The sequence below is a fragment of the Phalacrocorax carbo genome, chromosome 7, assembly GCF_963921805.1.
Source record: "Phalacrocorax carbo chromosome 7, bPhaCar2.1, whole genome shotgun sequence".
Classification (NCBI taxonomy): Eukaryota; Metazoa; Chordata; class Aves; order Suliformes; family Phalacrocoracidae; genus Phalacrocorax; species Phalacrocorax carbo.
Window position 1 is genome coordinate 47,575,462 of NC_087519.1, and position 14,763 is coordinate 47,590,224.

Below are 14,763 nucleotides of genomic sequence, written 5' to 3' on the forward strand. Positions count from 1 at the left end.
AATGCAGCTATACAGAGTACTGCAGCCCTGTACTGTAACATCTGTATGGCCTCTAAATGGCACAGTTATGAAGTCAAAAGCCATAGTGCCATGAGTTTTCCAGCAATGGAAGTGTCTGTTTCCAGGAGACACTGAAAAGTTAAATTGTTGCACAGGCAAACTACACGTTTGCATCATGAGATAGAACAAAGGAAAAAAGCTGACTGACAAGAAGGTATTCCTGTACAGTCATCAATGCAAAAATTTACCCGAAGCTCATTTGGCCATGCTGTGTTTTATAATTATAGTGCTTTTGATGCCAAAACACTTTTTAAGAGCATAAAAACCTTCAAGAACACAACACTGAGACGGAACACCACAGCCTTGTAACTGTGGTCATGTCAGCTGCATATAAAACTTACATGCTGTAAAGATACAAACCCAAAAAACCTAAAACAAAGAACAACTGAGAACTAAATTTAATCACAGCTAATATACTGGTAGCTTCTAAGAGCAGCAGTCAAGCAGAAAAAGTTGCTGAGGTACTTCTTTAGAAAATCATGTGTCAGAGAGTGCAAACCTACCGTTCAAGTATTTACTGTAAATATTTCATGGTTCTCTGATGCATTACACACAACGGGAAGTTCAGAGACATATATCATCCTCTAAGATTTTTAATCAAAGTTAAGCAAGACCTGTCATTTTAATTCATTTTTATAATAAATATTATCTTTTATTTATACCATAGATAAATTGTTTATGCTTTATGCTTTTTTACCATAACTATGCTAAGTAAAGTAATGTGAAGAAGTTGAAAACTTCACAATGAATTACTAGCAAACATGGAACAATTAGAACTGAGAACTTACCCTTTTCATCAGCTTTGTCTCGTACTGCTAGAGTATCATTACTCAGAGATACTGTCTGGGCATTTAAAATGTCTGTTCTCATTCCTGGAAATTTTGGAGAGGAAATTAATCTTCCTTCATAGGAATATAAATAAAGTCCTCCACCATCTACAAGGAGAAAATGCCTACAAAACACCACCAACAAACTGTGAATCACTAAATAATACAGAAAAGCATGGTGACAGTTTCAGCAGTTTGAAGGTAATTGTCTAATATCCTGCAATTGTTTTCAGTTAAACTACATCAGTTCTAAGCCTTACATTTAAAAGTTGATATCCTGAAAGCTCTATATAGAAGATTTCAGTTTTAATGTGAATGTTATCTTTTTCCATGAGAAATATTTATTATCTGGAATCACTATGATTTTATCTGTTATAGATATTATTAAATTTAAATAACTCTTGATGCCAAAGCATAGAGCTGCAGGCGTACTCTCCACACATCACCCCATGAGACAACCCTCTGTGTATATATGTGAGAAACAGCTTTAATGTTTATAGCTAGCTTTGAAATAGTATCACCTCTATCATTTCCTTCACCAGGACTAGATTATAATGTAAAGCAAATAGAAGACACTTTTAACAAACTGATCACCATATATGTAATATATGAAAAGATTCATTACCGCCATCACAGATCTATGGCAAATATACCATCTAAGCCTTGCCATCCTGCTTACCAACACTGTTTACATTTTGTCTATTTCTATTATTTCAATATGTGCTTATGTTAGACCACAAAGTTGTAGGAAATGCATGCTTACATCTAATGGTGAGCATTATAACAAATAAGCTACCTTTCTGCTTGTAGAATCAAGCTAACTGTTCCTTCCTTCAGGTCAAAGATCAGTGGTGTATTCCAGTTCTTTGTACTGCAAAGAAAAAAATAATTTCTTAAAACCGCTGATTGTAACATATCATCGCAAATATGAAGTTGAATTCACTAAGTAAAGCATGCACATTTTAATCATCTAGAATTCTTAAAAAGGGAGGTTTTCAAAATGAAAAACAGCATTTAGGAAGCCAAGTAACACTGATAACCATGCAGTATGATCCCATAACACTTCTGCCTTCATTTTTGCATCCCTTCATGCTAGCAGCAGCTGACCTAGGAGTCTGAGTAAAGAGCAAAATTGTATTTATATGAAACAAACATGTTTTTAAAAAATATTTGTGAATTGTGGTTCCACTCTTTTACAGTGATCCGGAGGTAGGATAGAGTCTCTCTCTTGTGTGCCCTATTATAGGCTGCATTGCTGTTCAGCATGAGTCATCTCACTGAACAGATAAATGCCTTTAGGAATAAACTTTAAATTTCAGCATATGAAACAGAATATCATGTGCTTAAAAAATAATGCAGGATTGAATCATTCCTATTCTATTCCAAAATAATGGCATGCCAGAAGCAGTATCCAAAAAAAAGGCACCCCTAGATGGAGGCACAAATACACCTGCATCCAGCCACCAATCCTGCTGCCTCTATGTGAAAAGAAAGCCCACCAAATTTTTGTAGCAAAGTGAACAGGCAGTCATGGCACCAGCAAGAAGCTGAAAGAAAGGATGACGGGGGGAGGACAACTATAGTCCAATACATTCTGATTTTGTTGTAGATGATCTAGGTTCCACAGAATATTTCAATTAGTTTAAAAAACCCAACAAACCATTGTACTTCAAATAAAGTGTCTGCTACTCTCTTAGAACTGTTAGATAAACTTGAGAAAGCTTAATGAATTTTTATTACTTACGAAAACACGTAACACTGAAGAGAAGTTGAAACAACCAAATGCCCATAGTTCAAAGAGGCCTTAATAACCCTGTCACGGAATTCCAACAAATCTACCGCATCATTAATAACATTGTGCACCTAATCAGAAGAAAATGTTGGTTGAATAAAACAATAACTGAAATGAAAATTAACTAGTGAAATATCATATTCTTTCTTACTCTAAGTATATGTGATACTACTATGACATTAGCAGAACATATCTATGTGGGAACAGGCCCTTTCACAGCACTGGTGAAAACAAACTCAAAGGTTCTATAAACTCTGAATAAACAATGAATAATTACTGAAGAGCTGGATGGAGCTCCTTAAATGAAAGGAGTAATTAATGCATACATGGCACACAGAAGTTATAAGCGCAGTAATGCGCATCAGGTTGAGAAAATTATCTGAGATCAAGGATATCTGAAAGTTCCCATTTTAAGACTTGGTGTTCAGTTGCTGATTATTTAAACATCTGAAATATAATACTGCAGTGATACCATCCTGATCCCATCAAAACAATTCAGCAATATCCAAGACTGGGATAAAGATATGTTGTCTAGATGTTGAATAGCTCTAGCATATATTTTAATGCTACCACACTCTGGAGTAAGGGAAATTTAGGAGATGGCCTTGATGAGCGGGCTGTGCTTTTGCCATTTCTGTGAAAATTTGCTCCGATGACAATGTTTCAAGAAAATCACAGTTTGCCTGTAATCAACACAGATTTTTGAGCTCAAAGATTTTAGGCAGCTAAAATCTAAGGAGAGATCTTATGACAGGTTTTTGTTTGGTTGGGGTTTCTTTTGTTGTTGGTTTTTCTTGTCTGTTTGGTTTTTGGGTTTTTGTTTTTTTAAAGATGTCACCATTCTGAGCATGGTTAACTTCTTTTCGATTTTCTCCATTATGAAACCAATTGCAAAACAAGGACTGAACTCAATTGTTATGAAAGCCTAGAAACCATTTCCAAAGACATATTAATTGCTATGCCCACCACAGTGATATGTCCATAATTAACTTAGCTATTGTAGTACTCAGAAAAAAAGAATGCATCTAGAAGTTTCTTGTAGGCAACGTTTTCCTACATAAATATATAGGAATAAAATAAAATCTCTATAAAATAATAAAATAAAAAATTAGTCCTGAATCAGGGTTAGCTGTACTTCCTCAGTTGTTTGCATATTCAAACACCCTGGAGATTATTCACAGAGCCCATCTGTTACAAGTCGATGTCTGGGAATGAAAGAAGAAAAATGAATTTTTACCTGCTAATTTGTCTTCTGTGTTCCCAGACACTGACTCATGTTATCCCACCCACCGGACCAAATTATAATACAGCATTTCTGTTGTTACAACTTTTTGCAATTACATGTTCAACATTAAAGAATCAAGACCAAAAAAACATTTAAGGGCCTAATTAGGAATTTAGGAACTTGACTTCGATATTGAAAATATTGGCCTGGTGTCCAATACCAAATGTGTAATTTGGAAAAATTGTAAGAATGGAAATCTTATATTATCCCAGTGTTCAGAAAGTGAATGTTGTGAGTCAGTGTCTGGGAACACAGAGGACAAATTAGAAGGTAAAAATTCATATTTTTGTATTAATTCCCAGATATTTGGTAACCTAAACGTGGATTCAGGCCAAGATTTTTCAAAAGAAGGATCTTAAACTCAAGTTCCAGAAACCACATGTAGGGGCCTGATTCATTTCCAGCAGTGCTGAGACTTGGCAGCTCCCACTGAGGTCAATGCCTGCTGCTCAGTATTCAGCTGGAAGCACCACGCAGGTATCTGATATATGTTATACGATATATGATAAATTTCTGTAGCTTTGGAAGATCTGAATCTAGGCCGTAACAAAATATGTGGTGCCGAAAACAACATTACAAGTCTTTACAGTTATAGTCAGCAACTAAATTTATCTGGAAATGCCCTAAGACAGCAACATTCATCATAGCTTCATTAACACGGATACAGGAAATCTTACTAAAGCATTAACTATTACAAAGTGCATCAGTGCCACCGACAACTCATGAATGCAGATATGGTAAAGAAAGCTCCTCTATATTATCTACACTTAACTATGCAGCTTCATCTTTGCTGACAGTTACTGTAATACTATTTAATATGATGCTTTGGTTTTGGCCAATGTATTTGTATTGTTTTCTGCATAAACATTTTTATTACACTTGAAATTATCTCTCTCTTGTAAGTGGCCTCCCACAGCTAATTTCACATGCTCTTCAAATGAGCTTCACATTTTCTGGAGGACAAAGCCCTTCTGAGTTATGTAATTCTGGTCCATCTGGTGGTATGGTTTGGTTTACATGGATCTGATCTTCTGTACAACTGATAATTATTTATACTATTTGCTAACTCTGGCTATTTTATGATCCTAAACATTTTCAGTCACATATACACAGGGAAAAAAAGGATAAAGTTTTGCCAAGGATTAAAAATTCCCATTTTGTATTAAAAAAAGCCTTAGAAAGCTAGTAGTCAGACTGCACTGTGAAAATTACCTCCATGGTTCTCCTCTTAATTAACGTTATTTCAAAGTCCTTCCACTCCCAGCGCTGCTCCACAACATGGGCAAAAATGACATGTCCATTTCCACATGCTCCAGCTAGCTGAGTGCCATCGATAGACCAAGCAATATTAAATATGCTGCCAGTGTTTGGCTTCTCTAAAGCGTAAGACCACTTGCAGAAAAAGAGAAAAGAATTATTAATTTTCTTTTGTACTTTTTGGAAATTATTTATTGTAATAAACAAATTTGCAGAGTTATAGTTTTTTTAAAAAAAACATAAATGGACTAACTTTTTATGACAGCTTGAATAAACAAACCAAAGAGATCAGAATTCTTAAGTCAGATTCTTGAAAAACATGGATACAAAACTGGAAACCATCAGATATGGCAGAAACGAAAAATGTCACAATGCCTGAAGCATATTAGGCAAAAGTTATTGAGTCACAATACATTTGAAGTATATACTTAGTCATTCATAAATCTAGACAATCACTACATAAAAATTAAGTGAATGTACTTAGAAACAATTATATTGGTTACATGGGTGCAACGGGCTATGGTCTTAAGTGTGATGTATTCAGTTTATGCTGCAGTGACAGCAGCTCCTGAATATAGAAATAGCAAGGCCTGGGCAAAATCAGTCAGTATAAACAAGGCACTTCTATCCCAGTATACAGAGAATTGCAAAGCTCTTGTGTTGTTTCTCTCCATGCTTCCCACATAAGGGACAGTGGCAGATTAAGAAAAGCTCTGAAAGCGATGCCTGTACACTGTTCTCCTAACACACACAAAAAAGAAGCTAGACACCTTGCCTACCTTTTTCTCTAGTCTCTGTTGTTACCGCACAGAGGAAGGACGTATTAAAAATTTTCAGTTGCTACTCTTGCAATAACAACAACAAATTTAAACATTACTGCAGCCTGAGCAGTGGCACCTGGCCTAGCTTTGGAGAGAACCAGAAACAATAGATCTGTGTGCTGTGCTCGTTTTAGACTAATTAAGAGGTGCTCGCAGAGGAGTATCACAGTTTAATGTCATGGGGGCACAGGTCAAATTTCAGAATCTTACTATCCAAATAAGCTGTGTATCTGCTTTCCTATGGAGCCAGAAATTCAAATTGTAGGCAAAATGGCATCCTTGTACATTTTCCTGCTAACTGGATTTTGCAAGGCGGAAAGGCTCACTTGGACCTAAAGAATGCGTTTCTGTGGTATTGCAGCTTACATTTCCCTTCACGTTCTACTACTGGTTTACATAATCTATGTCTATTAAAATACAGTTATCAGTTTGGCTTGTTGGTTATTAGGTGGAGGCCCAAAATTATTGGGATAGCAGGAAGCTGTGAAAGCAGCAGTGACTGCAAGCGTGTAGTGCAGTATGGCTGAGGGACCAGGAGACACGCTGCTGTGCCCAAACAGCGAGCCAGCCTCAGGCAAGCACCACCAGAGATCATACAGCAGTTTATGAACTGTGGGCTGGCTGCTAAAAAGTGCTTTTAATAGAAAAAAATAAAGGAGCTTTATACTCTCTAGCAAAAGGGTGTAAGCTGCATTTGCCGTTTTAATTCCTTGCCTGCCTCTGCACAGGGCACAGCGTCCCCCATCCTGCCCATGCGGCACCATGGAATCTCCTGTTCCAGAGCAATGGGGATGCACAGACAGAGCACGTGCTTTAATTAAACAGCACACAATTTCTTACCCTTTGACAGCCTCCCCCCCCTTTTCATTCTCTGATAACACTGAAAAAAATAAAATTATAAATCCCTCTAGCACAAAGAACAAGGAAGAGGTATTAAAACTAGCATTTGTTTTTTCCTTCTGAACCACAGTGTTAATGTAGTTACAAGAGAAGCTTACATTTAGTACTAAACCTAATTTTGTTCCTTTTCAATATTTAAATTTCCCCCAGTGAAGAACTTTATTCTTAAATTCCCCCAGCCTTATGGACAAGACTCCTCTAAAGTTTAGCTGGATCCTTAATAAATACATTCTTGTAAAAAACCAGAAGAATTTTCAGACCAAGACACTTGTTTTCTACCTCTTGCATCTCAGAAATATAGTTCACAGAAATCATCCCAAACCTCCAAACAAGTGTTTCCCTGAAATTGAATGACAAAAAACCGAAATAACCTTTTTATGGACTATTAGGAAGACATTAAACCAGGTTTTAAAATGAGAAGCAAATCTCAACTATAGCCTCTTCAGAAGTGTGTAATAGAATACTTAAAAAAACCCCAAACATTTAGCAACTGAAGAACTACCTGAATATTAAATATATTTGAAATCGTAAGAATCAAATCAGTAAGAAAAAACATATGATTGAAGTTAAATGTAGACATTGGATTCTCATGACTTTTGGATACATGATATTACACCAAAGGGCAGACAGCTGGAAGAAAATACTCACCTAATGTTTCTAACACATTTCATATTCTGATTTCTTTTGCAGTACACATAAAACCCAAGAAATACTAAGCACTTCACACGAAGTCTTCATATGATTTATAAGAAATGAAATCACAAAAATCACAGTAAAGGTGTTGGACTTAAACACGCAATAGCAAGGAAACACAATGGGATGAAATTCAACCTCCCAGTTGTGCTAATGATTTGCAGAACACTATGTAAGATGACCGACTGAGTTAAGGCTTCTCTACCGCGTACAGTCATAAGGGTGAGTGAAAGACGATGTCAGCACTGACTGAATTTCCAATTTCAAGCACTCAATTTTAAGGCTTCGGTTTCCACACCTCTTGGCTCACAGACACGCCATTCACCACCTATACGATCTGCAGTTGGGGAAGGTATTTGCAGTTTTTGAAGAAAAGTTGATAGCCTACTCTCTGTCTCAACGGGATGAATTCTGTATGAAACACTCTACAGTAATTAAGAGCATAATATTTAACTATGTCTGACATCCTTATATGGCAAATGAGTAAGCACTTGAGGTTGTAGGACAAATGATTGTAACAAGCACACTCAGAGAATGCTCTAAATGTCCTACATCTGAGACATATTTTTCACAGCTGGCCAGATGTGATCTATCTGAGAACAGTTTGAAGATGTACTATTTCAAAACTGAATATTGGGATCCTCCCTAACAGACAAGGCTGTTTCTAAGGCTTGTTTTCCCCTAGATCAAGAATCTACCCATCAGTCAGAACGAATAATAAAGGGGCATCAAGCCATCAACTAAGAACCAGTTTAAGGAGCTTGAAGAATGTGGCTTTGGTACTACTTTTTTATGCATAGCAGATACACTGCACCTCTGAGAAGATACATTTTCAAAACTACTTTTTTCTTCCTTGAACCAGAGGTCTACTTTTTCAGATAGTTGGAATACTCAGTAAAATATTTCCAATTATAACCTAAATTAAAAAAAAAAAAAAAAAGCAACCACAATGTTTTATTTTCCAGTTATCTCTAAAAGCGCTCAGTGTAATTCAGACCACTCCAATGATTCATACTCCCTGCAGATGTCTGGTACAGTTATCATGTACACAAAATTCTATAATAAAAATCATTTAGTTCTCCATTTGCAAGATAGGAACAATTTTTAAAACCCAAAATAGCTGTTATGTATTTCCTAGATACACTGACTTAAAAAAAAAAAAGTATGAATGTGACTATATAAATGACTGTATGAACATTATTCTAACATTAGCTGCAATATTATACTTTGGTATTACTGTTTTGCTTATAATTTTCTTGTATCATAATTAATTTTTCATTTAATTCAATGAACGCTCTCAAGAACAAAAACAGTAGTTATAAAAGTTTCATTATATTAAATAAATACATAAAGGCAATAACTGAAGCTTCCCTTTTCTGATTGCACAATGTAGTAAAAAGATGAAGTACTATAGTCATTGAATGCTGTCTGTCTTCCATAAAGGGAAACCAAGTAGGCTCTTGAGATGGCAGTGAAATTATTTCAGATTCAGAGAACTCGTGTCCCAGGAACAAGGACACTCTTTCACATGTGTAATATTGATGCTGCAAGACTCACTATGAAAGATCTAGTTAGTTATTATTTCTGGACTGAATGCAATAAATTAATAATGGTTACCTACATAATACCACAGCATAATTGTTTTGAAAAAAATATAGTGAAGAAAGAGTATTTTCTTAACATTTTAAATGATAAGAGTAATACTGATGTCAGCTCTGCAAAAGACTTGTTTGCTCCTGCCTGGTCTCTGTTCCAGTTCTGTTTACCAGGATGTGGAGTTTTGAACAGGGAATGCTGACATAAGCTGAACTCAAGCTGATACTGCTGAACCTCCCCATGATGTCAGAACAGCATACCTAATCCACTGACTTTAATAATAGCCTTTGACCATTATTTTGCCTTTGTTCATGAGAAGAAAATACGCAATATTCCCCACAATCCATTCCAGGAATCAGCGCAGAATGGACTCAGAGTGAATACATGCTCCTGTCCCTTTATCCCCCACTGATATAAACCAAGATGAGTTTGCTAGAACCAGCCTCCAATCCAAGTCTGATACTTAAATAAAGTTTTAGGTCCTAGTAACTGAGAGCTTCTATTTATTATTTATTTTTAAGTGAAGTCTCAGTTTTCCTTGTGCACCATAGGACATTTCATGCTAGTACAGAGGAGGTAGCTGACATCTGAAAATACATTCTAGTCTGAATGTCCATTACAAGCTGGCAATCAGCTCTCACTACTTCTCAGTGATGAACCAACACTTCAGTGCTAACTGCCCAGAAGCTTCTCATCAGAAAACAACTATTAATTTTCTGATGTAATGGAAAGCAAATTGGATCTTACAAGATTATAAAAAGTCAATTATCCAAAGCAAATGCTTACTTAGGTGCATTAGAAACACCTGACTATGCACATATATAAGGAATTATCTTGTAGCACATATAAATGTTTATATGTCTATATACATCCCCCTAGATATTTTATTCAGTATAAAATATAATGATATTTTACAATATAAGAAGACTTATTAGGCTTTCAATTCCTATCACACAGGAATCCACAAAAGATTCTACAAAACATTCTAAAAACAGAGACAACGTGCATAACTGGAGGTAAGGAAAGCCAGTGCTACATAGGAATATAGGGCAATTTACCCAAAGAGGAGAAACTGTCCTTGACATGACTACTGAAGTACAGAACTATCATGGATTCATGTTGTCTTCTTAAACATTTGTTGGACTTGACCCCAGGAATTATTGTGAATTACCAAGAACTAAGCCATGACCTCCAGGTGAGGTATTAAGCTGCATATTAGAAGTACAAAGCCAAGCAGATGATATCTAAAATTCTCCTGAAATCAAGCATTCTCATAATTGTTAGACCCAAGAACTAAAAACAGGATGACAAACTGCCCCATATAACTTCATAACCTTAGAAAATGAAACATTGATGTAGTTCTTTAAATAGATTATTACTTCCATAGATGATCCACATGTTTTCATTTTCTTCCAGAAATTGTATTAGCCTATTCTAATAAATTAAAATACGCCAACTCGGAAAGAATTGGTCAACAACATAACTCCATGGGAGACTTATCTGTAATTTTTTTTTTTAATTGAGCTACAAAGGATTCAGGATCATGCCTGCCAATAAAGGTAGATGAGAGAGAGACAGCACAGAAAAAAACCCAAAAACTTATTTTTGTTACACTGCCAAATGCATATCTCTATGAAACAAGACTAGAACTAAATGTAATGGGATCGAAGCTCATTGTAACTCTATAGAAAACAGATTTGCTTGGTTTTTTGTAGCGCTCTAGTTTAGGACGATTCAGCACTACCAGAATATGAAACCATATGCACAGTATAGATTCACTTTCAAAATCTTGCTCTTTTCTATTTGTCTAATATCTAATGTTAATTTAAAGGATAAATTATGTTAATTTTACAATAGTCACACAATTTACTGTCCTGAATGAAAACCATGGCTTTAATGCTAAACACTTAAACTACTTTCAAAGCCTCTCTTTGTTGACAGTTTAAAAAATAAGGAAATAAGGAAAAAAGAACAAACATTTCAAACTATTTAACATATGACCAACCGTGGACATAAAATTAGTGTAATCAGCTTTTGTTAAGTTCAAGTCTGTATCTTTTTGAGAAAAAGATGAGTAGAAACATGTTATTACAGAGCTCAATATTTTTTAGCCATAGCACCATACTCACACTAGTTTTAAATGCGGTGGCGGGTGAGGAGTAGTTGTTGCGCTTGCAGAATGTTTTCCTTTATTTTCTATAGATATTAGGCAATATTCCCTACATTTTATTAAGTTTTCCAAATGTTTTTTATAGAATTTCTTGCAAAATTAGGCATTCCATGGAGCAAGCTATGGAATACAAAAAGCCATGCATAACAGAGCCAGTCTAATATGCAAACTACCAGTCCAGTAACATGGCCACAACTCATTCTGTAATAAAAGAGAGTTTGTGGAATGTACATAATCATATAAAAACATGGACTTACAGATTTATGCAGAAATTGCTTTTATTACAAAGCACTTGCTAAGCATAGTGATGAAATCAAGATAAAAGTAAATAGAAGGTCAAGATTTAGCAGTCAAACAAACATCAATTTATGTATGAAAACAGATTGTAGATAAATATATTTTCTGGTGATATTTAACAAGAAGAGCACAATTAGTTTGGAAAATAACAACAACCAAAACTCAAGTCGAACTGATCAATCCCCATTAAGGGTAAAGAAATCATTAATGGAATTAAATCTAAAAGTCCTCCCCCAAAACAAATGCATAAATACATTCAGTGTTATTAAAACATAAATTTGATGTCCATTTTTGCTAGCTTTTGTTGACAGTTCTGAAAGGATTAATTTGACCACTGTGTTTCACTTTAAAGGTTTTTATTAATTATCCTTCTACACTCTCCAAGGCACTGGGGAAGCAACCTGTCTTTGGAGCAGATGGGTATGGTCCATTTTCTAAGATACTTATGTGGGAGTGGAGTGGGGAAGGAGGAAATCAGTGAATTTCAGTCATTCTTACCATCTCTTACTGTGTAAATATTTTGACCTGATCAGTAATGTCAAGGGAAACATGCAGAGCCACAGGAAATAGCTTACATAAACGAACTTTTTAAGCACTGTCCTCCATCCAAGTGATTAGATTCTGAAAAGCTGTGAACACCAGGAAGGCTAAAGTCTATCTATCAATACATCCAGCTTTACATTTCAAATATATACTTTAAAATTACTCTTAGCGCACTCTGCAGGATTAACGAACACAGACACTAAAGCAGACAACAAATTTCAACATTAAATATATTTTGTTTGGTATTCTGTATGACAGACATAATTATTTCTTTTAGATACATAATGCTATCAGAGGAATAGTTGGTTTTAAATGAAGAAAAAAGGAGAAAAGAACATACACGAACAGAATTTAATTAAATTATGTCCCCAAACTGAACACATATGCTAGAGAAGAGTTAATGATACATGTATCGCCTGATGGCTCCCTGAGGAGCAATTTGCCAATACAGCTCCATTACATCAGACATAATAAAAATGTCTATGTTGACCAGTAAAAGCCAGGTCTGGTTCTCTTCAAACTCCATCACTCTGGTGGTATGTGAATCATTCTTCCTTTTCCCTCAATACTAGCAAAGCTAGTTCTTTAGTAACTGTTTACATTTAATGTCAGGAAAGAAACTTTCATGAAAAATCATGACTTTTAAAGATAATAAATTATCATTGCTAGCTGTTAAACAGACAAAAGCATCTGGCACTAGCTACTGTACACGTCTTTGTTTCTTTAAGAATGGAGTAATAAACCAGGTAAAAGAACCCTTAATTTTATGAAAAAAATAAACCTATCTGCATTAAAATTTCAAACAAAGTCCACAAGCCCGTTCAATATTAAATGCCGATTTAAGAAATTATTGGTTTTCAACTAGCAGGAGTTGGAACCATACTTACAGTAAATTATATTACATAATAACTAGCAAGAAAAATAGTGAGGCCCTGGGGATGAGAAACAAAAGCTATGCGCTACAAAACAGCATACATGACAGCAGAAAAAGAAATCTAGTATTTTCCTTCCTTTCCCGCTGCACCAGACTTTGCCACATTTAAGCATAAATCTGAGTGCAAAATGCAATTTAAATTGCTGGCCTCACCTACACAAGAGTATATTTAGTTCAGTTTACCACTTGCTGATATAGCTCAGTGATCCCAGCACTTAAAAAGGAGATGGAGAGTGGTTGCGGAAGGAGAGGACATGGTTTAAAGTGCTGTTTTGAGAAGAAAATACTAACGGCTAGTCTGATTGTTTAAATCAATGTATGTTACATAATGAGGTCCAACACAGATGTAATTATACTAGTATAACTTGCTTTATACAAATATACCGTATTTGGCTTCATCAAGTGAAATATGGTGTATGTATATGAGCACTTCTACAACACCATATTTCTACAGTGAGGTGGAAAGGCGACAGTCAGTAGATTAGTACTTTAATTACATTTTAAGTGGAGTTAAGTGGAGTTAAATGGAGAAAAATCTTCCTATCCACCTTGCCTAGGAACAAAAGCCTTGAGGCAATCCTAAAGGACCCTCCTAAGGGAATCAGCATGTGTATCAGCAGACATGTGCATCGAGCTGGTAAAGATAATGACAAAATCCGACCCTCAATGCCTAACGTTAACCCAACCACAAGAATGCCAAAGGGTCAGAAAAGTCCCCACTGGTGATGCAGCCACTTAGCAACCATCTGAGTGTCCCATCCTCTAGCAGCTGAGGCATGACTGCACAATCTTTATGGCTGTATGCATAGAGATCATTTATCCATTTTCTTCTGCAAAGAGAAATAGTATCCAATTCTGAACAAAACAGAGGCAGATAAATCTAACAGTAAGCTATATCTCCTTTAAAAAGAGTAATTTTGATGGTGAAAAACATTAAATGATGGAAACTGAAATCTGCTCTCCAGCCTTATACCAAAGAGACAGGAAATGCCTTCTTTACTTCATTATCTTTTATACCTACTTCAGTATCTTCTTTATCTGTGTAAGTGGTACCCTCATCTTTTGCATAAGTTCATACCTCAGGCTCCAACTCTACTCACTACTTTACTCTTTGAGCTTTCTAGTGTGTTTGTAACACACAGGTATTAAAAATTTCCTTAACATAAAAATCAGATATGTAGATATCAAAAATAAAACAATTTTTTTCAAATTCAGAAGATTAACACTATCCAAAAAGAAAACTGTATGTCAGTACTTTTGTTTTCCTTCAAGATAATTATCATCAAATTTTACTTATACAGATTAAGTAACACTAGGAATTTTTCAAAGCAGATAAGAGGAAAAGGCACAGAAAATAGAAGCAATCCCTACTTCAGATTTAACACCTAGCTTACACTTCTGTCAGCAAAGATCACTGAAACCAGAATCAGTATAGAAAGTGAAATACAAAGACTCAGAGATCTTATCCTGCATGCCTCTATCTCATATAATTTTTAAAGGCTCTTCTTCACGAATGGAAAAATACTCGAAACACAGTCACAGTTCATGGTAAGGAGAACCATGCTCTAGCAGAGATGCCCGAAAACAC

The 14,763-nt window shown here is 35.5% G+C and overlaps 1 protein-coding gene across 6 annotated transcripts in view; it reads right to left on the reverse strand.

Moving 5' to 3' along the window:
- IFT80 (intraflagellar transport 80) overlaps positions 1-14,763 on the reverse strand; it is a 55,608-nt gene that overhangs the window by 15,765 nt on the left and 25,080 nt on the right. For all 6 annotated transcript variants that reach the window (XM_064457902.1, XM_064457901.1, XM_064457899.1 and 3 more), the window contains 4 exons: positions 5,177-5,356; positions 2,632-2,750; positions 1,684-1,758; positions 849-1,012 (listed from right to left, as the gene is read on the reverse strand). In XM_064457902.1, the coding sequence (XP_064313972.1) occupies positions 849-1,012; positions 1,684-1,758; positions 2,632-2,750; positions 5,177-5,356 (538 nt within the window). The remainder of the gene's footprint in view (positions 1-848; positions 1,013-1,683; positions 1,759-2,631; positions 2,751-5,176; positions 5,357-14,763) is intronic.